Source organism: Anser brachyrhynchus, assembly GCF_964034855.1.
Source record: "Anser brachyrhynchus genome assembly, chromosome: 3".
Lineage (NCBI taxonomy): Eukaryota > Metazoa > Chordata > Aves > Anseriformes > Anatidae > Anser > Anser brachyrhynchus.
In genome coordinates, this window is record NC_137696.1 from 20704347 (window position 1) to 20730690 (window position 26344).

Consider the following 26344-nt stretch of genomic DNA (forward strand, 5'->3'; position numbering starts at 1 on the left):
AAAGCACAGCAGATTGCTTTCATTAGACAATTTAAGTGGTTCCCAAAATGTGTCACAGCACAGCGAGTGCTTTAAGAAACAGAAACCTGACTTTGCTACGAGCTGACAACATGGCCTCAGGTCTGGGGGAGAAACATCCGTCCTGCTCAGGAGGGCCCTGGCCTTGAGCACAGAGGCTGAATGAGGTCCAAAAGAAAGGTACTGCTTTAATGTTGGCAGCAGTCCCTGGGTGGAGCAGCCCCCTGAACTTGGTGGCAGTTGCGTGCCCTTCGTGCATAAGCATGGTGGCTGAGGGCAGGGCGCAGAGTGAGGCAAGCAGACCCTGTGTGTCTGGTTGGGCTGGGTTTGGGCTTCAGGGAGAGACAGCAAGGGCCAAGACACGGGGAAGGACTTTTGGACCCTTATGATGTCCCTAAAGGACTGCCCTCCTGCTAGGCCCTGAGTTTAGCAATCTGACAAAATGGTGGTTCACAGGACCCAGGGCCGGTTTTGAATCCTCAAGGAAGCAAGCAGACAACAACAGGCAATGTCCAGCCAGCACAGAGACATGCATTGTCCTCCCCAGCCAACAATCATGACAGGACTGTTGAGTTATGAGTGTCTTCCTTTTTTTTTTTTTTTTTTTTTTTTTTGGAGTTCCTGCAGCTATGGCATGGCTGAGGCCCTCCAAGCCACACCTCCGTGGCACATGCAGGGAGCAGGTGCCCTGAGGATTGGCAGTTGTGACAAAAGAAGACATGAGGGATGCAGCCCCAGCCCGGTGTGAGTACAGAAATAGGAGTAATTTTGCCGCAAGTGTCTCACAACCATGACTGGATGAGGAACTTCCAGTCCTTGTTGATTGGCCAAGCTGGCGTGGGTTTTGGTGGTACCACGTCCAGGTTTTCCCTGGATGTTAGATACGTTAAAAAAAAACACAAACGAGTTCTCAAAAAAAGTGGTGGCATCAATATGTATGTTGCCTCACTGGCACAGCCTTAGTTTAAAATATCAAGAAAATGAAAATGAATAGCCACCTGAGGTAAACTCTGGGGAAAACATTCAGCCCAATCAAGTTTCAGATTTGTCAATTCAACACCACATATGTGAGCCCATATAGGCCCTATAGTCTGTGCAGTATGCAGCCAAGATACCTGAAGTCCAGTTCTCAGGTGAAAACAATACTGTTTTTTCTGTCATTTTCTGCTTTCCCATCTCCACTGGTACTCCTCCGCTTGCAGTGGGAGGGCCTAGGAATTTAATTAGGAGCCAGCTTATTGTTTCTTTATGACTTTAGCTTCCTGTGTCTCACACCAGAGAGGAAAGCTTACTTCTATGCATGTGCTTGAGGAGGGAGGCCAGGCCTCAAAGCTACCCAGGCAGCTGCATCCCACAGGCATTAAACTAACCCCCCACAGCAATTCCAATATCCCTAATTTTCTGGAACATTGTGTCTCAAAGATTTGGACCAGAACATTGTCTGAGGGCAAGATCCATCAACTATCTCTGATAAACTATAGGGAAAGAGACAAGCTTCAGCACAAGATGTAAAACCTTAGGAAAAAAAATTAACACAGAACCTAGCACTCCCCCCCCCCCCCCCAAAAAAAAAATAAAAGTCTCACCCTGCCTGCCACAGTTTGCTACTCTGCTTTTTGGGCTCACAGGTGGGTTTAATTCCTTGCTGAGTACACCTGGAGAGGTAGCAGGCTTGTTATCACTGTCTGTCAGTCCCACCTAGTAGAAGGGTTCTCCTGCTAGAGAATACTGAGCTGGTTGAAGTTACAGTGAAATATCAGGTAATTGTAGAGATTTTTTTCTTTAGATTTAGGCATTGCTGGTAAACAATGCAAAGGCAAATCACTGTGGAGTTTAAAGGCCAGAAATGCATTCTCCTATGCTTTCTGGGTTTTTACTGACTTCCATTTAATTTACAGGTGAGATTCAAGGCATAGGACAAGATGAACATACTCCAAAAATAAAAGCAGACTTTGACTCATGTTGTCTAGCAAGTCTCCGTATAGTAAGCTAAAGGACTTCAGGTAATTAATTCATTTAAATATCGTTTTGTTGACAGATGGTGCCTGGGAAAGGAGAATTTATGCCCAACTTCCCTAAAAGCTAAGTTTGTTTGGGAGCTCGCTTATACTGTTCTGCAGGCTCTTTTCAGGGAAATCTTTTAAAGCACAGATAGCACAAATATGCAAGTCATGATTTAGACCAGTTTCTCATTTATTTTAATAGCTTTCTCAGAGTAAGGACTGCAGGATTTGGCTTAAAGTTAAGGATATGCTTACATCAACAAGTGTCAATCAGTAGGAGTAAATTTACAAGGCAAAGCAATTGGTGCTGAGGACCTGACCTCCATGTTGCATTTCAGGATTTTCTTTGAATTGGCTGCAGTTTGGTCCTATGGCTGAGTGCCAATAAGCAGTTAGGCTACATTAGGTGAATTCATGGAGCTCATTTTGTTCCATCTGGAAAGTGTCTAGTTTGATCAGGTAGATACTTCTTCAGGATTCAGTGTCTTCAGAACCCTGACATTCCCCCCTGCCCCACCTTCCTTTCCCAGCTCGCCCTTGTCCCGCCCCCCCAACCTTCTTTAAACCTAGAGAAATTGTAGTTGAAAGACCTGTTTCCTTCAAATAGGTTGAGATTAATATGGAAGTATTTTCTAGATACATACTGTATGAGAAATCCACGTTACCAATACTGAGATCACCAACAGTGCAATCATTTGTAGAAATATGCCGTAGGCAAAGCAGGGACTTCTGGAGCTCTAGATGAAAGCTCTTTGTGTTGATCTGGAAGAAATGGCTGGGGCAGAGCTGGATTTGGCCAGCCCTCAAAGAAACAGAATGGCACTCAACAAGCCCACCCTTTAGAAAACCTTACATGCAGATTTTGCGACAGTGATTTACTTTTAACAAAAGTTTTGACAGTCTTCTCTATTCCAATTCTCACTAAAATCATTGTTTCCTGTAAGGGAATTAATCTTAACCAGTTCTGGATTTAGTCAGTATTAAAAATATCAAGAGAAACCACGAGAGATTGAGCTAAACTTGGAGATCTTCACTTGTATCATCAGCAGACAGGAAAACTGCTATTTCTATTACGATTGAAACTTCACTGCTGCTTTCTAACTATGGAGCGATTACACTTCCCTCTAGCATACTTCATGTTATTTTGAACATTTCATACAAGTATTCTGTATAGTCATCAGTAATTCTTTTTGATTTGCAAGTGTTAGGCGTCAAAGACTGATGATACAGACTGATGATAAAAGATTTCTATATCAGAATTTTGTAAATGAACATATTTCTGTTTCAGTGGTTGCTTTGCCTAAGTTTCAAAAATCATCTTGAGATATGTCTATATTATTACATTTTAGTGAAAGTTGATTTGATAAATATAGAAAGAAACATTTTTTGTTAACATAAGCTTTTTCAGATACAGTTCCATTTCAGTTGAGAACAGTTCAATTCAGCAACAAGAATATGACTTTTGAGATTTTTTAAACATAGTAAGTGAGCTTTTGATATCATCCAAACTGATTTAGAAATTTTTGAGGCTTCAAATTCAAAAATAAACTTAGAATTATTCTCAATCTTTCTGAATCCTGATCAGAGTTACCACACGTGATGGGTGAAGGTTTGTATGAATAAAGTTGCAGCAACAGTCTGGTTCCTAATCTCACAAGCTGCCTTTCTGGAAGGCAGCTCTGCCAGACTTGCCTATGAGCACAGGCTGTGCCTGCTATGCTGTTCTGCACTCCCTGTGAAAACTTTCAGTGATTACTCATCCATGGGAACCATTACACAGACACTGCTGCAAAATAGAGAAGTCCCTGCCTCAAAAGCAGTACTTGACATTAATATATATGCTGTTTGAGGCAAAACTCCCATTAACTTCAGCGCAAGCAGGGATTTCATCCCAAGGACGTAACACACCAGATATGTCAGCATATTAAAAAGTGCTCCAAAAGCACATTGAGAGAAAAAATATAGCCCTGCAAAAACAACCTGAACATGGAATGTAGAAAAGCCAATCCAAACAACCTAAAACCAATCTGATCTCATGAAATGGACAATAGGCTGGTGTGGGTACATAGTTTCTGTGAAGTCCTTAATGGCCTTTCATAACTCATTTTTAGTTCAGCAAATGGGTGAGATGTGCAAGGCCTGATATAGCAATAGATAATGCAGCCTAACAAAACGGGGGCTGCACAAACAGGACAGTTCAATTTTCAAAATTGTTTTCAAATATTGTACAGATGCTATGTTATAAAAGTGGAATAAAAATCTAACAGTGGGACTTTGTGATAATAGGGTGGAACAGCAAAAAGTGGTGAAGCTCACCAGCCATAGAGTAGTTGCAACTGTATGGGAAAAAGACGAAAGGAAGAGAAGGAAAGGAGCCAAACAGCTCCAAATATTCCTCATCAACAAAAAAACTTCCTTCTGTTATAAGCTTGTACGGTTCTCAGTTCTGTAAAAAACATTTTGAGGGTGTTTGCAGTGTTCTGAATCACAACTGCTGGATACAGAGCTAAGGCAGCCTAGGAGTTGTAGTGGGGTGATTCTGGTAGATGTGAGCCTCAGTGTAGGTTTGCTGCTTCAGCTGCTACCCAGATCCTCACACAGCTCTGCAGTGCTGCAGACATGCAGTCATCTGTGCTTGAGCTGGCAAGTTTAATATCGCTCAATACCCCTGTGCAAACTGCAGTGCAGACACTCAGGCCTGATTGCCACAGTCCCCAGAGAGAAGATTTGCAGTACAGGCGGGCAGTGCACTCTGCTTACCTGACCTGATGCAGTGAGGTCTGTTGGCAGGATCTGCCAACAGGAGAAAGGCAGAACTCCTTTGGAAGCAATGGAAAAGCTAGTGCAAGTTCATTCCTCGCTCAAGCATATTCAGTCTCTGCGCTGGTGTGGTCTCAGAGCTCTACTGGAATTTGATTCATGAAATCTCATTTTCCTTCAAATGCTTATTGAACACTCATCTGAAACTTCTTTGCTAAACAGCCACATTGTACACATCTTTACTGCTCCCACTGTCATCCACCAGGATTTTTGAAATGCAAAGTGCTTTTTCCACTTCATATTCTTTCCCCTTTTTTGGGGAGTTTTTACAGGCTTGAAAAAGAACAATCAAATGACATCAGTTCCGAGTTCAGTTAAAGTGATCTTTCAGATTCTTAATGATGCCAACGTTTAGGTTTCAAATAATTAAGCAAAAGAACCGTAGATCATTTTAATTGGAGTTTTGAAGTCATTTATGAAAATTCACACAAAAGGCCTGTTTAAAAAAAAAAAGTATTAAAAGTACTACTAGTGTTCAGTCAATCTCTGCTGTTACACTGAGATCCATTTGAAACACTCAAAGTATGTACTCAAAGATCTCAAATGAGCCAGACTACAAAGCCTAAGACTTAATTAAAATAGGAATATTTACAGCATATGAAATATTAGTGAGAATAGGGGGAGAGAAAGTCTCTTGTTTCAAGCCTCTTCTCCTGGTTAAAATTTAAATCATTGTCTAGGTTAATTTTGTGATTATTGAGTTTGATTTTGCCATTTAGAGAATGTTTTTATATAGTCTATTTATACCCATGTAAGTCCAATATAGAAAGAAATTATAATTTCTAAAAGATTTACAGCTAAAACTGATCTTGCTTTCTGTACCACCTAAACACATTCACAACCCCTGTGCATACAGGTGTAAGTGTAGGTATGCTGGCATGTTCAGTGGAAGAAAGTAAGCAGACAACCACATTACAGTAAGTACTTTGGCATAAGTTTGAGCTTGTAAATTTCAAGAACATGAATTTCTTGATTGTACAGCTTTGCAGTAGAAGTGAAAGGAAGATGGTCTTAATTAACAATGCTCCAGTTACAAGCAGAAGTTTGTATTTGCTACTGAACCATTTCCAAACATCAGACGCATCATCGATGTTGGCAATACTGTGTCAGGGTGGGCCAGGATATGCTTCATCAGGTTAGCCCAGGGGGAGATACAGCTGGTGCAACTTCACAGAAGTTAGTTGGTTCCTTGCTCAGAAACATATTATGGCAGTATAATGCTGTAGACTTCATTGCAATTATTCATGATTGTGCCAACATGAAACTGAGCCCAGCTGTATATGTCCGTATCACTGGGATTTACAGTTCAGACCTTCATTCCATCTGGTACAATGAAGAAAGCTGTATTTTCTCATATTTTTATTTCAGAGGGAACATTAAGGTTCCTTTTTTTCTCTTTTATTTATTTATTTATTTATTACAGCATTGCAACACAAAGTGATAGATGTCATAAAATGGGTCTTGTAATGTTTTTTTTGTTGTTGTTTGTTTTTTGTTTGTTTTAATATATATATAACCATATTAGAGAAATCAGCAGTTCTGCAGCCCTGATTCTTGAAGGTGTATACGCTGCTTTGTTACTACAGCAACAGGCAGCACTGACAGTGCCAAGTTACAGGTGAACTGGGTCCTTTTGCAAGACCAGATCATTTAAAATGGGTAGGATTATAAAGTAAACAGGGCAAATACAATATGGAAAAGTACCTTACAAAAAAAGCTTCTGTGGTGCTTCACAACCCCTCAAGTCAGAAGAGGTGGGAATACGTACCAAATCTTCAGCAATTAAATCAGCCCTTGTGATTTGTTTTACCCTGTTCCGCAAAGGGTTGACCTATCTCTTGTCTGAGGACTGTGGCAGATCTCTAAGCAAGGTGCAGCAGGTAACTTATTTTCACAATAGTGGAAAAGGCAGTGTCTAAGGAAAAGACAGGACTTTCCCATGAGCCTTGAGAGCCTTGATGTGAAAAGGATAATGTAAACTGCCTTACCTTGAATCAGCTGCTTCCTGACAAAGCAGACCTGCTCTGCTCTTTTCTCTACATTCTTAAGGGATATCTGTAAAAGACAAAATATATAGGGGAAAAAGGGCAATCTCACCTCTCTCTTTCCTCCTTGCCCTTCATTCCTCCTCCGCCCTCCATGGAAGAGCCAAGATCTCTATTCTTGAGCTAAGACACCCCCAGAGTAAATACTGGATTTGAGTTATTTCAAACCTTGATCCCATAAAGACACCTTAATGCAGTCCAGCTTTCAGAAGCACGCAGTGATGTGAGCTATTATGTGCTGAGCTCTTTAGAAAAGCTGACTGTAAGTTCTATTTTATTTACCAAGCCCCAGTCTACGCTAGCATTTATGATGCAGAAATACTTTCATAAATTATGCCCATACATTTCCTACCAGAGAAGCTGCTTATACTGGGCAAAATGTGCTTGTGGCAAGAGAAGCTAAAAAGAAATGGAGGATAAAATAACAAGTACGAAGCATTATGTAAGGGTAGCTGTATCTGTTTTAGCTGCAATTGCTGATATTGGGGTTTCTTCCCTTCTTATTTCTCTTCCTGTAAAGAGTGAGAAATAAGCGTATCCCTAGAACAATACTGCTCTATCAAGGGCAGCTTTGTGTTGGCTTTGCTTAAAGAAAAGCAGGATGAAAGCTAACAGAGGAGATATGAAGAACTAAATTACTGAAGTAGAATGCCAGTCTGTACTGGACTAAGGCCACTGGACCGGATTGAGTTACAGAAGCTCATTAAAGCTATTATGTATTTACCAAGCCACTGTGCAGTGTGTGCATACTCTGAGATTGCCCCAAGAGTTGTGTGCTTTAGCTTAAGCACTAATGAATGAGGTTGAGTCTCATGCATTTTGCCTTGACTTCAGGGGAAAAAAAGACAGTGATGGAGAATGATGTCAGCAGAGTAGACAGGTGGTAACTTGTTAAGCCATTGTGACTCAACTGTGTTAATCCTCTGCCTGCACCCTTAGTTGCAGCTAACTAGACTTTTAGGCGGATGAAAAAATAACAGCAGAGACTGTATGAGAAAAATAGCTAGGTCTCCAAACGCACTTAGCTGTTCAAAAACATGCATGAAAAAAATGCTAAATTAATAGAGTGCTAAATAATTCATTAGCTTTTTCAAGTTTTACATTGTCATTTATTTCTGACTTGCATATTAATCATTATATGGCATATTATTGAATTACTGATTCTCACCAAACTGAAACAAATATAAATTCTTTATGTTCTTCAGGAATAACAGAAAACAGAAAGAGGCTTATTTCTTTATCATCTCAGTCATACAGTTCAGCCATGTTTTCTTTGTACTTCCAAACTTTGGTGTGTTATGAATGTTCAGGTCTTGAATGCCTCCAGCTTTCCATAAGTTTTCTTAGTACTGACAACTTTAACTGTTTTAAGGTCAATAGGGTCTGTAAAAGCATGGGAAAAAAACATACCATTTCTTCAAAAGTAGGATAGTATTTATGTGACCTAAATTTACTCTATGATTAAAAATCTACATTATAAAAGTCTAATCTAGATTATTTTATAATCATCTAATAGAACCAAGTCCTTTCAGAGTACATAGAAACCATTTTAGATACTCACTTTGGTAAAACCTGAACTCTGTTTTCCACTGCTTCTTGAGAGAGTATAGATGCCTCACATTACAGGGTTTTTTTTACTTTTTTCAGTAAAAATTCCTACTTAATTGCAACAAGACTTTGCATATATCCAGCACCTTCTACCTGGAAAGTCTTCCAAGCTTAATACATAACCCAATCTGCAGCAAGAAAATTATTTTTCTCTTACTTTATCTGAGACACTGGTTATGTCATCCATTCTTGTACATGCACTCAACAAACCTTAAACCAAAAAATGCTAACCTTATGATTCTCCCCAACTCTCTTGCCACTCAGAATGTGTTTCACCACAGGCTACTGGCTTCCCAAAAGGAAGCCCAAGGGCCCTCTTTGCACCAGTTCTAGTGGCTTCCTCCAGTTCCCTGATTTTCCCTGGTCTTAGTCCTTAGCCCCTTTCTGATGCTCCTGCTCCCCAGCTCTCCTTCCTTGCTCTTAGTTCTTCATCAGCAAGCTCTTGGTGGTGACTGAGGTAAGAGCTGCTGCTGGTGCAGAGGGAAATCATTTGATAGCAATGTAAAGAGTGCTTACACCCAGAAAAAGTGCCTGCACTTGTCATCATGTTTTGGCTGAAGAATCATTATTTGGGATCTCATAGGAAGGCTACTGCAGAGCTGGTCACCACATCCAAGTTTCCTAAGCCTTGATCCTAATTCCCATAAATCTTCCCCTTCCTATGTAGTCTGAATACCTGGCAAAATACTGGTATGTACACAACGAAGTCCACTCTTCTCTTCTGGACAGTAGCAAAGCAATAAAAAAAGTAAATCTATTTCTTGCGTACTATAAATGTGAACACATACAGCCTCAAATCCCAAGACTGATTTAAACTGAGAAGTTCATGAGGCCTTGATCAAAACAAGCAATATTTCATTCATCAAGCAGCATCAGTAGAATGCACTGAACTGCCGTTTATCTGATTATGTCAGCTTCTGATTAAACATTCTGGCCTCGGACATATAGGATGCCAGAGATGGGGAAAAAGGCAGAGACACCACCACTTACTAGGATACCGAATGCTGTATGGCTTTCTGCAGTCTTTTTTTCTCCCATTTTTAAATGCTTCTCCGTTTCTGAACTTTAGATATTAAAGGCTACAAGCTTTTTTGTATAACCATAAACATGCAGACAGAAAACAATTTAGATAATCTTAGTCAGTTATAACTTGCTTAATTCCATAAACTGCTGTTTTAAGTACACCCATTTCAAGTGTACTTCTAATAAACCTTTTCAGTGTTTAGGTTGTTTTCATTTAGTTTTAAGCATTTCTGCATTACAGAGCAACCTTCTGTTTTTCTGTTATAAATACCTTATTCACTTCTTTGCCCTATTAACCTATTTAGCTCGTAAAGAGGGAAAACGGAACAGATCTTGTGAAAATTACAGTAAAATAAGTAAATATTTATTGTGTATTTCTTCATCAAACTTTATGGACTGCTTCAATGTAATTAGTACACGAGATAATTTTCAAGGTATTTGTTTTTTTTAAAAAAAAAAAAACAACACAAAACAAAAAATCTACATGACAATTAGCAATAGATCTTCTCAGAGAAGGATGGGACTCACCATTTCTCCACCACCCCTACCCATAATGACATAGACTGTGGGGGTAAATGCCTACAGCATTTATTGGTAGCATAATATGATTTGCAATATCCTTTAAATGTCCTGCCATAAAAAGTGAATGGGATAAGTGGATTTCCACCATGCTTCCTGGAAAAGGGAGAAGAAAGGTCTTATGTTAGACCACACAGCTGTGATTTTTGTTCTCACTCTTGTGTAAATGACCAGGAAGATGATTGAGGGCAAAAGACTGGTGCAGACAACTGCAAGCACAGGCCTGAATATTCACTGAATGTTCTCTGCCTTGTGCTAGCAGTGCCTGGGCTTCTTCTGCCTCCACCACCATTCAGAAATTGTGCATCTCCCAGCTGGGATGTGACACGGTTCCTCCATCAGTCTCCACCCAGCCCAAGGGGCATGTCTCCGAGAACCCTGCCTGTCTCTTTTCCCCTGACCTTGCTGCCTTACCAGGTGCTGCCATCTGCATAGGAAGTAAACGGGAAGATGGCAGCATGGGGAACTGCCTGGCAGCTCTACACTGTTAAAATGGGTAGGAGGAAAAGAAGGGATGGATATATATATATATATAAAAAAAAAAAAAGGCAATTCCACTTTTTCAGAAATACCTGCCAAGTTCACTCACGTAGATCTTTTCAAGGTAGATCATTCCTGTCCCTTTCAACACCCATAGCATTTCAAGCTTGTTTGCCTTTCCAGGATCACCCCAAAACCTGAGTATCTCCTCTGATGGCCTAACCACCTCGTTCTCTCCTGTCCTGGCGTCCCCATGCCATATCCACTCTCATCTTAGTGCCCAGCCACCACCACCACATTGCAATGTGCTCTTCTGAATCTTTTCACATACAGTAACTGTAGTGAGATAACCAAGTGGCAGCATTTACCAAACACACCTACCCAGAGTCCTAGACAGACATTTTTCTTCACTACTCCAGAGAGCGGATCTGATTCAGCTGATGAAATAGCATAACAACACATGAGCTCACTGAATTTTGAAACCAATTTTGTCTCCGGTTCTCTCTGCAGCTTCTCATATCTTGACTGACTGATTGATTGATTCATCATTAACAGCCTAAACCTTTGAATGAAACCCGTGGGAGTCTTGCCATTTTACCAGCAAGAACAGGCTGCTGCATAAGTTTCCCACATGAAAGTACAATCCACTAACATATAAAAGGGTAAAAAAAAAAGTCCAAAAGAATGAGATCACAGATCATAAGTCAATGTAGTACAAAAATCTTGTACTGAGGCAACTGTTTAAGTACAATCAGCAATCTGTGGATGGCTTTTATATTTATTTTTACATCCTGATTTCAGTTTGCCTGACTTCATTTTTTTGGTTGACAAGGTGTGTGTGGATGTAAGCAGGATGCTTTATGTCTACCTTGAGAGCTGCTGCATCTCTACGTCTTTCCCTCCTGTCATCTCTCTCCTCTCTCAGCCTCCCCACCATCTCATGTAGCACACTCGTCCTTGGGACCACCGGGGATAGGACATCTTCCTAGGGAGCCATCATCAGTGCTGCAATTTAATTGTCAGTCCGCGGGGTATCTGTGGAGAGATGCGTGGTATGTGGCAGCAAGCACTGGGTGAGCTATTACAGAATCACTCAAAATATAATCTGAATCTCCCACCTGTCAGAAAAAGGACCTACCACTAGGTTACTGAGGCAGTCTGACCAGCTGTAGCAAGGTACATTTGTTTTAAACCCCTAAAATCCCAGGCCAGGCTTGAACATAGCGGCATACTTTTACAGAGGCTCTTGGGAATGTACTTAGTCTCAAACATTATTCTTCAGTGAGCATCATCATTCCTTGGTCATAATATCAAGGAAAGATATAATTAGATTTATATTTATGTTCTTTTTGCAACACATAGGGTTATTTTCTGTTTATGCTATTACTGCTTTGGGAGTACAAACAGAACTGATGAACACATTATTATATCTTTATGAGGGCAAGTTATTCGATATATGAATGCCAGTGACACTTTCAGTACTGTGCTCCTGATACTTATTCTGATCAGAACAGTTTAAATAATACATGAGCTCATGCATATACATATCGGAGCTCAGCTCTTTCATTAAGAGCCTTGCTAAATTCTCTCATCCAGTCCTCTGAAGTGCTTGAATGTTTTCAGGGTGAAAGTCCTTTTATTTGTCACAGGCAGGTTGCAAAATCTTGCTGAGATATCATTTTAAATTTGTTTGGCTGTGCAACCTAGTTTAACAAGGGCAACTTGCAGCCTTTGCTATTCCTCCCGGGAAAAAAGAAGTGAAGCTTATGTGAAGTGTTTTAATGTATGAAAAAGCCATATGAAAAGAGGAGTGGAAAATTGGATTTGGTAATTAAGATTTTGTGCTGGGACTCCAGTGGTCTCAGTTCAATTCCCCAGAGCTTTTATACAGGTTTGAGCAAGTCACATCAATCTTTCTGAGTTTCTGTAATGCGGGGTAACTGTTTCCTCTTTTCTTCTTCGTCTCATCTATTTGGCTGTAAGCTCTCAGGTACAGGTTCTCTTTGAGTGTGCTTATATAGTGCCTAGCCATACCATGCCTTTGAACATATTCAGAAATTTATTTATTTTCAAAGATAAATCAAGTACTAGAAAGGAAAATACTTATGAATTTATATCCGTGGTGCTCAAATGCAAGATAATAACTTTAAACAAATATGTTGAAGAACATGTATTTATAGAGAAAGCTCCTGTTCTGTTGGGCAGAAAAGCAAGATTCCATGTTGAGAGCAGGATGGGGTCTGTGCATTAAATACAGCTGGCAGAGAGGAATTAATCCATCTTTTGTGTCTGTTCTAGGCTCTCTGCAGGCTTTGGAAGCACTGCAAGAGAGAGGGGAGAAATTCTAGATGTATAGCAACAGAGGACAGAGAGGAACACATGCAGTGGAAACGTAGTGGGGGGAGAAGCTGTAGTTGATCATGTACTTGTAAAGGAGTGCAGGCTTATGTGGCTGTTTTTCAGGAGGGTACCTGCCCTCCTGCAGGGCAGTGTCTGCAATGCTTCCTGCACTGAACCTAAACATATGGCTTTGCATGGGAATGGCTGTAAGGATTTCTCCTTCCTTCCTGCTAAACTGTGCCTGGTATTTCTGTTGAAATGAAAGGAAAATATCTGAAAGAAACCAAACACTGGCCCTCACCCTGGCCAAATCGAATTACTATAATGAAATAGGATTTTAAATCATGAATCACCAGCACCTATCAGACCCAGGACATTGGGGGCTGCTAACAAAGCACTTCTGTTCCTCGCCTGGTGTGTGTACCCAGCTTCTTCAGTTCAAGACAGTCTATGCTCATCATGTCCAGAGATGCTGCTGTGATCTCAGAAGTCCTTCAGGGATCACAGCCATACATGGGGGTCATTCACAAACAGGGAAAACAAAGCTAGGCTGTTTTAATGCGTACTGCAATAACAAGTTTATACTGCTCCTCTGTGTCCACAGAGAGAACAGCAGAGGGCACAACTGGGAGCTTTGTTTGTGAAAGTGTCCCTGGTTCATTAGCTGTGATTGCCATGTTAGATACACCTGCATCCCCGTCTAGTCCTGACACCATCTAGTAGGGCTGAGTGACCTCCCTGCTGGGCAGCAATCATTAGTCACTCTGCTCTTAAGAGGCAAATGGTGCTCACCTGGGCCACTCATCAATTTCTAGTGCCTTTTCTCTTGTTCTGCATTGTAAACCACACTTTTCCACAGAAATATGATGTTTCATAGCTAGGGTAGCTTGAGCATAAACGTTGAATAATGTCGAAGCTGAGGAATTCCATTCTGTTTGCTGTCACTGGTCACCCTGCTGGAAGTTGTACAAAATCTAAACCAATAGGTTAAAATGGGTCTGCCTTGCAGCCTCCTTGCAGTTCTCTGGCAGGTCCCTGAGGAGCTCAAGTCTTAAGAGCATCAATGGCACCAAAACTTTCATTAGAAAGTGTCCTGTATACCATCCCTCTTCAGGATCCTGCCATGCTGACGCGCCCCAGGATTAAAATGCAATCCTGTAATCCACTGTAACAAGGGAAACTGTGAAACAGAAAATCTTCTTAATGCTTGAAAAAATCCAGTATCTGGCCACTAACAGGTCCAGTGGGTTTAGTACAGGACATGTTCCTTTGTGTTCTTAGATTTCTCTTATTTTTATGATGCATTTCTTGAGACCAACCCCTAGCCCAATATAACTTCCTTTGAGGTAGTTGTACGGAGCAATAAGATTTCCCCTGAGCCTAGTTTTCTCTAGGCTAAATAACCCCAGTTCCCTCAACCACTCCCCATAAGACTTGTTCTCTAGACCCTTCTCTGGACATGCTCAAGCACCAAAGGGCCAATCATTTCCCTGCTCCTGCTGACCATGCTATCCCTGATACAAGCCAGGATGCCGTTGGCCTTCTTGGCCACCTGAGCACACTGCTGGCTCATATTCAGCCGACTATCAACCAATATCCTCAGGTCCTTTTCCACCAGGCAGCTTCCCAGCCACTCTTCCCCCAGCCTGTAGCATTGCATGGGGTTGTTGTGCCCCAGGTGCAGGACCCAGCACTTAGCCTTGTTCAATCTCACACAGTTGACCTCAGCCCATCGGTGCAGCCTATCCAGATCCCTCTGCAGAGCCTTCCTACCCTCAAGCAGATCGACACAGGCACCTAACTTGGTGTTGTCTGCAGGCTTAATGAGGAGTCACTCGATCCCCTCCTCCAGATGATTGACAAAGATATTAAAGAGAACTGTCCCCAGTACTGATCCCTGGGAGACATGGCTTGTGACCAGCTGCCAACTGGATTTAACTCCATTCACCACAACTCTTTGGGCTCTGCCACTCAGACAGTTTTCTACCCAGCGAAGCGTACGCCCGCCAAAGCCATGAGGAGTCAGTTTCTCCAGGGGAATGCTGTGGGAAACAGTGTCAACTGCTTTACTAAAGTCTAGGTAGACAACATCCACAAACGATTTGCCCATGTGGGCTGTGGGTCTGATCATGCCAGTATTGAAGTTGATAGCAAAGCTTGAATGACTTCAGTGAGAAAAGACCCTAAAAGAGTACCTGTCTCCTATATTTTTATAACTAATTATAATGTGTTTGACCTGGAAGATCACTGTGGTCCATTTCCTATCTACCCTCCTACCTTCTACTCTTACCCTCCATTTATATATAAATAGTGTTCAGGAAGCTTCTTACAGCTGATGGAAGGTAAGAGAGGCTCTGCCATCCAGTCTGCAGTTGCCACATGCCATCCTCTCCAAGCTTTTTATGTTATAAACATTTCTTTTTAATACCTCAAAGAGAAATACTCTAGTAATTATAGCAGCAATTTCCTTCCTTAGCTTTACTGTTTCTTCTCTCCTGCACAGATTATTTCATTTAAGCTGATATCCTGAGCAATTATAGTACAACATCATTTGAGACGTAATCACCTCTGGCTAACCTCTTCAGGATCCCTTGGATATAAATGTGTTGATGTCTAAGCATCCCAGAGAGAACATTTCAGCGAGAAAAACTGATATGAAATCTAATATTTCCCAGGAAACTTGGTCAGGATTAAAACACAACAAGAACTCTATGTTAGAGTGAGGCAAGGAATATCAGGAAAAGATATTGCATTGATTTTATGGGCAGAAAAAATAACTATGATAGTCTATTCCCATTGCCTGCAAAACACAAGCCAAGAGCTTGCCTGCAGCCAGTGCTACTGCCTGTAATGGGCCACATCCAAAACCCTGTGAAGTCACTGGAAAAAATACTCTTGGCTTTAGTGAGAGCTTTGGATCAGGGTCAGTGTGAACAGAAGCCCAGCAGTGCAGCACAGCTGTGGGGAAATCCCTGGCTTACAGGGAGCAGGGATGATCTGCCAGTAAATGGGGAGTATCCGTGGCTTCCTGGAGGCAGGACAGGACCTCTTCCAGCATTTCTTCCCTGGCTCCGTCACTGTCCTCACTGGGGTAGGAAGGAAACTCAGGGAAAATAACCAGGGAGGAACTATTGCTTTCTGCCTCCCCACTCTGACTGAAGCCGCTGCCTAGGGCTGCTCTCAGCAGCAGTTGCTGTTGCTGAATACCTGGGCAGTGAAACTTCTCCATTCCGTGCTGTAGATACACATAGCTAGCTGGAGTCTGGTCTGCTCATCTAACCTTCTGGCAAAAAAAAAAAACAAAACAAAGCAACAACAAGCAATGATGACAACAACAACAACAAAAAAGCAAACAAACAAACAAAAAGCAGAACTAGTTAATTCTTTGAATTAGGAGTAGCTTAATAAAAGCTGATGAGAAATTTGAAAGGTGTTTGCTGGGGGTATATGGGTCATTTGAGAAAAAAATAAAAAGCATCAAGTCGCTACATCAGGAATGTATTAGATCTATCTGACTAGTCTTGGGGAAAAATGCAAACAATCTAAACTAGAAAGAATACTCAGAAGTGCTCCTCTGGGGCTCCTTTGGGGCTTCGCAGAGCAATAATTTAGAAATACTGCATTTTGTGACAAAATTGCGGTTAGCATTTTAGCTGTGGCAAAACTCAGCATAAATGTATAATCAATGTTTCTCACTCCTTTAACGAAAGGAGAAGCACATTGTGAAGGGGTGATACAACAGAATAATTCCCACTGGTGATATAAAACCTCACTTTCCTGCCATTACAGCTGCCCTGGTATGCATGCTCTGCAGCAAAACTCTTTGCAGAAGCAGGGAAGGTGAACGGAAGCCTGCAGACTCTGGTATTTTGCATAGAAATATTCCTTTTCAGACCACAGTTCAATTCCTTTCCAGGTGACTAATAACTTAAAAGTGCTAATTATGGTTCAGGGGGTAGTAATGTATACCAAACAGCTGTGTCCCTCTGCTGTTCCTGATGAACAAAGTCACCAAAACAGGTCACCAACTGACCCCTGCAGCAGAGGCAGCAGCCACAGAGAGGTAAGAGATCTCACTTCTCAGGGGATGCTCGCTCCAAGTAAGAATTACTGCTGACTTGTAGCAATGTGCACACTCCTTCCTGTGCTTGCCATCTGCATCTTTTTTAAGCCTCACTTATAAATGAGCTAAATAGTTTCCTCTTTGCCTTCCCCTTGAGCTTCCTTATAGATAAGGGAGTGGTATTTAGGTATTCTATATATTTTTTTCCTTTTAAGTTATGATCTTTTGCTGTAAGACTCTCAAGCAAGTTGGCAGAGATGGGTAGAATTTAAAGTTTGGATTCCCACTGTTGAGTACACCACACATCTTAAAACCCCCATCTGTGGGCAGCAGGTAGGTGCTTGAACTTGGCTGTCTAACACCATTTTAAATGTCCGTGGCACCCTGACCTGCCTGTGTCATCTCTGGCTGTCCTGCAACAGACGCATGCTCTCCTGGAAAGGCAAATAGAGGGCAACCAGGTGAAAGACCCCAACAGCCTGAAGGCATGCAGCTACTCAAGGGGCATTGATGGGACAGGGCAGGGCAGCAAAGGAAGGTGAGAGCTACCTCTGAAAAAGCTGGTGCCAGGCTGTAGTGCCATAACACACCAGGTGGGTCCATGCACCCTGCTCTGCAGTCAGCACAACCACACTGGCAGAACGGCTTTTTGATGTAGCTGCTTTGTTCCTGATGACTCCATTAGTCCGGGGCTAACTATGTTATCCTTGAAAAACACTTCATTGCACCATGCAGATACTCCCCGAGGAACTGTTCTAAAGCCTTTGGTAAAACAGGAGGTGAAAAATTGTGAATTGGAGCTTGGAGCAGAAAGCTCCAAGAAGCGGCACTGGAAAGCACGTAGTGCTTCTTAGGACTCAGAGGCAAGTGGAATATTTGGTTAAAATCTTTATCATGTAGGCTGATTTACACCAGTAGGAAATCCAACCCTTGGCTTTTATCACTCTCCTGTAGCATTAACGTGAGCATGTGCCAGGGAGGGTAGGACAGGGTGGGGTGTGTATAAATCTACTTCTTCAGTAAGCTGAAGGGAGGAAATACAGATTTTATGTAGCTACTTTTTTGACTGATATGAAACCTCTTGCAGCAGTAGGAGAAAAAGCAGCTTCTGGGCCAAAGTAGTGCCTGGTGCTGTGGAGCAGCTTGTGAGCCCTGCACTGGTGTTCAGGGGCAGGTTTGCTTCTGTCCCATTGCTTTTGAGTGAGCTTCGGCAGGGGGTTATTAGTGGCATCCCTATCATGTCTCTAATAGTCTTGTTAACATGCAGGAAATCAATGCTAGGAAAAGTAAAGGAGCATACAGATAGAAGTCAGTGAACTATGCTTTGAGGCCCATCCAGACTTACTCAACAATAATTGCTCTCCTCCAGGGATCCCAGCTCTTTGTTTGTCCTCACCAAGACCGAGCCAATAAGTGTCACTGCCTGAGCCCTTTGCCTCTTCCGTAATTATTTGCAGGCAAAATGCCAATGCTCCAGCAGCACGGGCCATGCAATGTTTATCTCAGGAGCAGCATTGCAATGCAGAAATAAAGAACTGAAGGTCTTTAAGAGAATTATTAGAAAATCAATGAGGAAAAAGGTCCCAGTGGGAAGAGAATTAACTTCACATTTCAGAAATCTTTTAAAACTTTCTGCATTGCAAACTTCCTCTAAGTCTCTTGGTCCAGCCATTTCACTTCTGCTTCCATGCTGTTAAGTGTGGATACTAGTCCTCAGCAACACAGAAACTGTAAGATTTTAAGGGCTACAAGCCAAGCGAGCATGTTAGAGGATGTTGTTTCTCTCTCCACCATCCCAGTTCCTTTGGTCTCGCTCACATAGGGGCTCCCTCACCTGATTTTAATATGGGAGATACAGAAAGACTCTGTGGCCTCTACGAGGAAGAATTCCTCCTGCTTTATCCCTGGAGATTCAGTCTACAACGTGTCCAATGCTGTGTTTCACAAGATAGACCTGTTGTACAGGACAGACAAGCCACAGCATCATTTTGTTGAATTGTAGAGACCTTCTGCAAGTGCACTCAGGACAAAAATATTAAGTACCATTCTATTTCCCCAGTATTCTCATGCATAAGGCACACATGATCAGGTGTCTGCATTTTCTGAGTATAAAAAGTACCCTGAAAGAGCCTGGGGCAGCACTGTGAAACCCCAGAGGAGTTAGGCAGAGCCCCCAGTGTCAGCACCAAGAGAGGAAAAGCTAAGGAAGGACAGAACACAGGTACAGGTGTAGTGAGTGCGTTGGTGTGTACATTACTCCTCTCCTAGTTTCCTTCCCCCACTGCTGTCTCACGGAACAATCCCTTCATCTTTTATGCTGAAGAAAAGGAAATGTGACACTGTTGATCAGCATTGCTTCTGCCATTGTAATAAAATGAAATGAGATCCAATGTACTCAGCTGTTACCTGAGCAAGTCATACTTAGTGACCTTCACTGCAGCTATTAACGTGCAAAACCATCTTCCAGCTGTAAAAGCTATCCTTCATTTCTGTAGTGATAACAAGGAAAGAAAAAAAAAAAGAAAGAAAGAAAGAATTTTACACCTGTGAACACTTTTTTTTTTTTTTGCTAGCAGTGAGTATTTAATGTCAGTTGTTAGTACTGCCTACTTTGTTACACATCCCCTACACATCCCCGTCGGATGAAGACCTTCTTACTGTTTGCCCATGCAATCTTAGTGTCCAAATAACTTACTCCAGACCCTTGAAATATCTCTGCATTTTGTATTTTTGGTCAGAACTAATGTTTCTCTAACAACTACAATTCCTGACGTATCAGTCCACCAGGTGGGATTTGCCTTGTGCTCACTGGGAACAGACTGTCCTGTGGCATGAGCGTACAGAGGGATGAACAGCGCTTGGGCCAGTGGGAGAAGCTGAATGGAGGCACTGCTCACTACCCAGCACTGTCATTTTCCTAGGGAAATGTTCATAAGGCTTCCTGAGCATTTCATGAAATTTTCATTCGCAGCACACAAGGCTCCCTGACAGAAGGAACTCCGGTGAATCTCGCAGAGGTGGTTTCAGCCCTTACAGCCTCCTGCCACTTGCTCCCTCTGTCCGTGAGACTTGTCATCCTTGTAGCTGAATAAAAGAGGTTCCTGAACCTCAGCTGGTGCTGCTCAGAGTTTGACATATTACCTTACGCTGCCAATGAAGGTGATGTACAGGGCTTGGGGAGAGAAGCGGGGTGGAATTGTGCCACGAGCACACCCTGACTCTGCCACGGCGCTCTGAGTCAAAGGGAAGGGGCTCCTCCACCCTGGGATGTACACATAAATTGCTGCTTAGTCAGAACAGCAAGGACACCGATGGGATTATTGGGTTGCTTAAATTATTATTACTTTTAACCCCCTGCTTTGCTATGTGTCAAGAGAGCCTTTAAAAATAGCAGAGCTCACATATCTCACGAATCCTTGATAAACTCAATGGATAATATTTCAATAATTTCCTCCACAGTCAGAAACACCACTTTGATTTTCAAAACAGGCTTGGATGGCTCAGGTACTTCAGGGGTCATGTCCACGATCCATTGCAGACAACCACTGTTTGCTGTCTAATCCATTTAGTGTGTGACCGTGTCCATTCCTTTGAACTCAGCCTCTCTGTGGTGCTGTTTATAAGCTGGCGAGACCTCTTGGGTGCCCCTGTGCCTGGACGAAAATCAGTTACTGAATCTGCACGGGAGCTCCTGCACTGATGGCAGCTGTGTTGTCTAAGTTTAATGTGGATGGCTTAAGAGGAGCAGCATCCTATGCAGCTGTCCCTGCCTTGTAGGAAAAGCCTTCTAGGAGGGAGAGGTAAGAGCAGTAACCATTTCAGGTGTCTGATCCGCATCAGCCACACAACATGGCAACTCAGACGGACCAACAGAAGTGACTCCTTTAGGGACAGATGATAAGATTTCTACATGTGGTTTAGTCCCCTGAGAGAGAGAGATGTTTAAACATCTAAGTAGTAACTCCTGAGCTACCACAGGTCACAGTGATGTTTCAAGAAAATCAAAGTCACTGATGGTTTCTGATAGATCACCTGGCTGGAAGAGCTAAACGGAATCCAGTGAGGTTAATCACAGATTAATTCCCTTAAGCTGGCGCTCTTGGGCACTAGCGACAGCGAAGCTGTGAGCCTGCGGCTGCCAGCACAGGGCTGCATGCATGTGTACCTGGCCATTGCTGTGAGAAATGTCAAAAACACATAGATGCGAAATGGAAAAGCTATTTAAGTTCTAACCAATTTCTTATGGAATTATGCCAAAAGTTAATGTGTTGAGTTTATAAAATCAGATTAAAAGCATCCACTTTGTGCTTTGTTCCTGCTTAAGTATGTTGGTAGCTGCCCTGGGAAAGCAGTGCAGTGTTGGATATCTTTCTGTAGTAATTACAAATGAGTTTGAAAATGCAGAGGGGGAGATGAAACACTAAAGGCCAAATCTAATAAAGAATTACAGTACTGCAGCACCTACCTTGCAGTCATCTGGTGCCCATATGGGATTCAGAACACTGTTAGACACCTAGTCACCATGTAGAGGAGCCTACATATATAGGACAGGCTGATCCTCTCAAAACAGGAGCCAAAATAGCCAGCTTCCTGAGAGAGAAACTGCCTAAAATCAGTACATTTGGATGTCTCTGATTTGAGCTATCTGCCTAACACTATGAGCAAGGACACATGCGAGACTGTACACCTTGGCCATCTGACTCAGGCTGTCAAAGAGGATATTCAGCTTCAGATCATCAGCCATGCACTTCTCTACCTGGGTGTCCCACCACATTCCCAGTTCTTGGTTGGGCCCCCCAGATCTTTTGAAATATCAGAGGTAGAGAAGGCCTTTGTTCCCTCTTAACAACACTTTAGTGGCCTGACTGTATTCAGGAAGATACCAGTTTAATCTCCCTTCGCCTTCCTTCCCACACTGAAGCTGTTCCCCTGCATCAGAAATAACTTGAGAGCAGGAAAATCAGTAAGAAGGACTTCAGCCCTGCAATGTGCTGCCTGGCAGTAGTGTGAGGGGAATATCAATGCACGCTGGGTATGAACGGGACCCACTTCAGTGCTTCTTAACTGCAGCAATGTGGACACGGTCTCCTTGCACACAATTTCTGAAATTGCTTCTGCACAGTGACACAATTGTAATAGAGCTGTGGGCATCCCCCTTTTCAGACCACCCAGAGATAGTTTAGCTGCTTCTGCAGGATGGCAGACACATTTGGATGTCCTTTCATGGGTGCAGGAACTAAGCCTGGCTGTCATTAGTTGGGTCCTTTAATGGCTGTCTAAAAATAGGCCAATAACTTCATTGATATTTTAAAAATCTGGGAGACAGACCTTCTTTAGAACAGATCTGATCCATTGTTTGGTCTTATTCCATAAAGCCTAACAAGAAAACCCCAGGGAAGGGGAGAGGGCCAGCAGGGGGACTGGGCTGTCCTGGTGCCTGTCCAAGTTTGCTAACGAGGAGCTGAAAGCACTGTGTGTGTGTAAGCTTTTTCAGGGTTACACTTCTGCCTCCCTTGCTTTGTTGTTGCTTACATCCTACTTTGAATCTGACCTTGTACAGTTTATTTAGGTACACAAATAGAGCCTGTGACAGAGCAAAGAACTGAACCCAGTCTCCCAAGTCTTGATGTATCTTTGGATGTCTTTCCCTTCTGCTGATTTAGCCTTGTCTTTGCTCACTTCTTACTTGACTGAAGCTTCTCTTGATGTTTAAACTCATGGCCATATACTAATTGGAGATCTGGAGACAGAAAAACAGCCACTATTCCTTACAAGAAAAGCCGATTTAAGTGAAATATTTCCACAAAAGAAGTTAGATGCTTTTGTTGGTGTTTTTTTCTCTTCTAATGCCATAAATACACCAATCAGGCACACAGGATAATGGCTGCCAGTTTTTCAGGCTGATAAAAGCAGGATCCACGCCTTAAAACAAAGACATTTAGCTAAAATAAAATTTTCTGCGGGATGTTGTTAAACAGGTGAACACCTGGAGTCTCATCTAGCAAGTTCACCCATCCCCGGGACAGTGCCCAGCATAGCAGTGGGTAGGATATTCCTGGCCATATGCATAATATCAACATTACAAAGGTCTTAGAGACAAATACAGCTTGAAAAGACGATCCTTAGGGCTTTCCAGAAGGGAGAGTGATTGAGCCAGATGGGGAGTATTTAGCCACAGCAGGCCAGATTCTCAGGTAATGTAAATCAGCTTCACTCCACAGATGATTTACAGCAGCTGGAACCTGTAGCTTCAAAGGATCGAGCTGAAGTCTCCTGTGCAACCAAGTCTACATAGATTTTTACCAGTAAAATTAATAAGGCCCGTTTGGGGGGGAGGTGAGTAATATTTGATTTAACAGAAATTGCTGAGACTTAAACAGCAATTTCTCTAGTTACAGGCTTTTCTCTTAGCTCCTTAGATCTTTTTTTGCTGAACCTCACAACACAATCAATACAGAAATAACACATCTGAATGGCCTTGGATGGTAGCAAGCCATAAAAGCTTTCTGAGGTTGTTAAAACGAAAATCTTCCCTCCTAAGTGGAAAGGAGTTTTAAGGACAAGACAGCAGCTGCTTTGAAATGTCTGTGAATTCTTTTTCCTTGCAATTAGTAGCAAACAATAAAGGCCTCTATCCTGAGCACTGATGGCATTTCCTCAGCTTTGGCAGCTTTTGTCTTTTCTAAATGATAATAACTGTGTGTGTTTGCTTCTGTTTAGTAGGCAATGTATATCCCTGTAAAGCGTGCTCGTTCTGCGAGCTAGCTGTAGGGGTGTTGTTCTGAGAAACTGTTTCAAGCCTGGGCCTCTGTAATAAGTACTTTTACTGATCCATCATATAACCCTAATAGTGCCGTTATGTTGAGCTTACGTGAGATTGGTAAATAGCAAAACCTCTTACTTGCCCAGATGCTCAGCAGTCCCCCATGCCTGGCACAGCTTTTTACTACTACCAGGAGCAAGAATTTGCTTTGTGAGAGCGAAGTAGAGGGGACAGAATCAAGGTTTGTTTGCCTGCTTTCAATTATATTTGTTGCTGTGTAAATGGTTGGGATTTTTCTCATATATATATATATATATTTTAAACTATTGACTCAACTGTCAGCCTTCAGGCAGCATTTGAAAGAAAAATCATCAGTGAATTGGTTTGTGCGCCCCTTTTGGGGGGTAACGAGACATTATCTGGCAACTTAGAAAGCAGAAGCATGTTCCAAGCTCTGCCATAAGCTTGGTGTAAGGCCTGTCTGTCTACCTGATAACACTGTCAGCCAATATCCTTCTTTCACTGAGCATAGCACTCTAATTGCTTCAATAGTCTCAGCTCTGAGCTGCAGCTGGCAGGTGTTTATAATCCACCCAGTTCTGAGCAGGGCAACGTGTCGGTGAACACCTGATTGTTTTCAAATGTGCCTGCTTTATTTCTGGGCTAGGAGGGCAGTTCAGAGGAGTTTGTTAGTTGCTTTGTTCCCTGAGAATTGCTTCTGTCTCTTACAGGTGGTGAAGGACTCTTAGGAAGGTAAAACCAGACCTTTCATCTTTAAGGTTTTTTTTGTCTAAGTTTTGTTGTCTTTTGTTGTTTTTATTTTTTTCTCATGTTTTCTTCTCCTTGAGGAAATATTTTCTTTTGGAAAATTAGATTGTTAGAACTGGAGATACCCTAGGCCAGGCTCTTGAAATGCATTCTGTGCAAACCAGAGAGGTTCTGCAGCTTCTCCTTTAGTGTTTCTACTCCTTATAGAATAAGGTCAAGAAGAGTTTCCAGTTCAGAACTAGGCTACTGGGTGCCTATTTTCAGGGTCTGCTGCGTGTTCCTGCTGCTCTGCTGCAGGAGATGATGGTAAGCCTATGGCTGGAAGACATTCCTGCTCTTCCAGTTAGAAATGGGACCCTTCTCATGCATTCAAATATGTGGTTCAGCTGCCTAAAATCATGAGGCAATGTTATACCCGATGCTGTATTTTTGTGGTGGTTGGGTCATGTGTTCAAGTTTTAGTGCTTATCCTGAGCGTTAGAGCTCTTCTGGAGGAGGAGATTTTTGTTCTTTGATTCTAGGAGTTGGGGCTTAAAAACATCAAGTAGTGAGGGCCTAACAGTAAAATCATCAGGTTACAACTTCGGACTTGAAAGAGAAATATGATTTTTTAAGAGCATATAAAAGCTACAAAGGTCACTTATTCAATTTAAGCATTTTTTTTTTTCACCTAGGCTCTTAGCTAGGAAACTTGAAGAAAGCAGGAAAGATAAAAATATTTTAGAGGTAGTCTGAAAATAAACAGTTTGTGAAGGAAAAACGTCCTTCTTAAGCATTTAGATGAAGATAAGAATACTGATGGATCAAGGTTTTGGAAAAAAAAAAAAACACAAACACAAACAACCTTGAGGACAGAATGAGATGCAAAGTACCACAGTTTGCAAAGAAGGGAGCACAGCACTGAAGAAAATGATGTTTTTCCACAAATTAGATTCACATTTTTTAATGATATGGGTCACAAAACAGACACAGAATGGTGTGGGGATGGAGGACATCTGTCACTTTAAATCTTTGTATCAGAGGTGATCTTTTAAAAGGTGTGGCTCAGCTCAAGCAGAGGTTTAGGCAAAGATTATGCATGAAACTCTCCACACTGTGTTATGCTGAAAATCAGACGGAACAATTGTAATGGCCTTTTGGTTTTAACGTCTATTAACTTCCTTCTGTCTACTTGTAATGTTATGTGTACCAGATCTTTCTCCTCATCTTGGGTAAACTAATTCAAAGGAAGAGGGTTAAGCTTCCTCCAGTTACAGCCTGTGAACTGCTTCGTGGCTTTAGTGAGAGCTCTTTCATCAAATTGTGTCTTGTCCACAGAAGACATAGATGCTGCTGAATGGCTCACACAGGAGAGGAGAAAATTGAGTGAATTAACTATATATTTCCATGCACGTAGGCATTCTGTATGGTCATGGTATGGCATTCTGTTTTGTTTCCTCTTCTGCTGTAATCTGAACTTTCAGTTCCCAGGCTTTTGAAATGCGTTTGTTTGTTTGTTTGTTTTTAGAAAAATCTAGTATTGTCTTGACTTTTTCCCTTCTCTGATAAACAGCTGTTTGCAAACTTAACTCTAGTTTAATGGGACTTTTTTTCGCCTCAGAATTTTCTATGGGCATTGTCGACTAGCCTTTCTTCTGCAGCACCAGCATAATTTACTGTAGAGGTAGGGAAAGGGACTACTCTGTTTTTCAGGTTTCCATAGTGACAGCCAGCCTAGCAAGTGGGGCAAATTCAGCTCTCAGTTACGCTGGTGCAACCCCTGCTACTTGCACATCTGGTTTTTGGGCTCACTCTGCAGTTCAGAAAGAAACATGCCTCCTGAGCTGATAAACCT

The 26344-nt window shown here is 42.1% G+C and overlaps 1 protein-coding gene across 14 annotated transcripts in view; it reads left to right on the plus strand.

Moving 5' to 3' along the window:
- Window positions 1-1573: 1573 nt before the first annotated feature.
- The window catches only part of LOC308191498 (uncharacterized protein), a 71289-nt gene continuing 46518 nt past the window's right edge, over window positions 1574-26344 (plus strand). For 8 of the 14 annotated variants that reach the window (XR_013948057.1, XR_013948058.1, XR_013948059.1 and 5 more), the window contains exon 1: window positions 23992-24495. Coding sequence is in view for 1 of the 14 variants with exons in the window: in XM_080583952.1 (XP_080440078.1) it covers window positions 16915-16979 (65 nt within the window). In the remaining 13 variants the exon portion in view is untranslated. Of the gene's footprint in view, window positions 2022-16895; window positions 16980-23192; window positions 23316-23991; window positions 24496-26344 lie in introns of those variants that run through there. The other 6 variants (XR_013948055.1, XM_080583952.1, XR_013948052.1 and 3 more) reach the window with 5 other exon arrangements.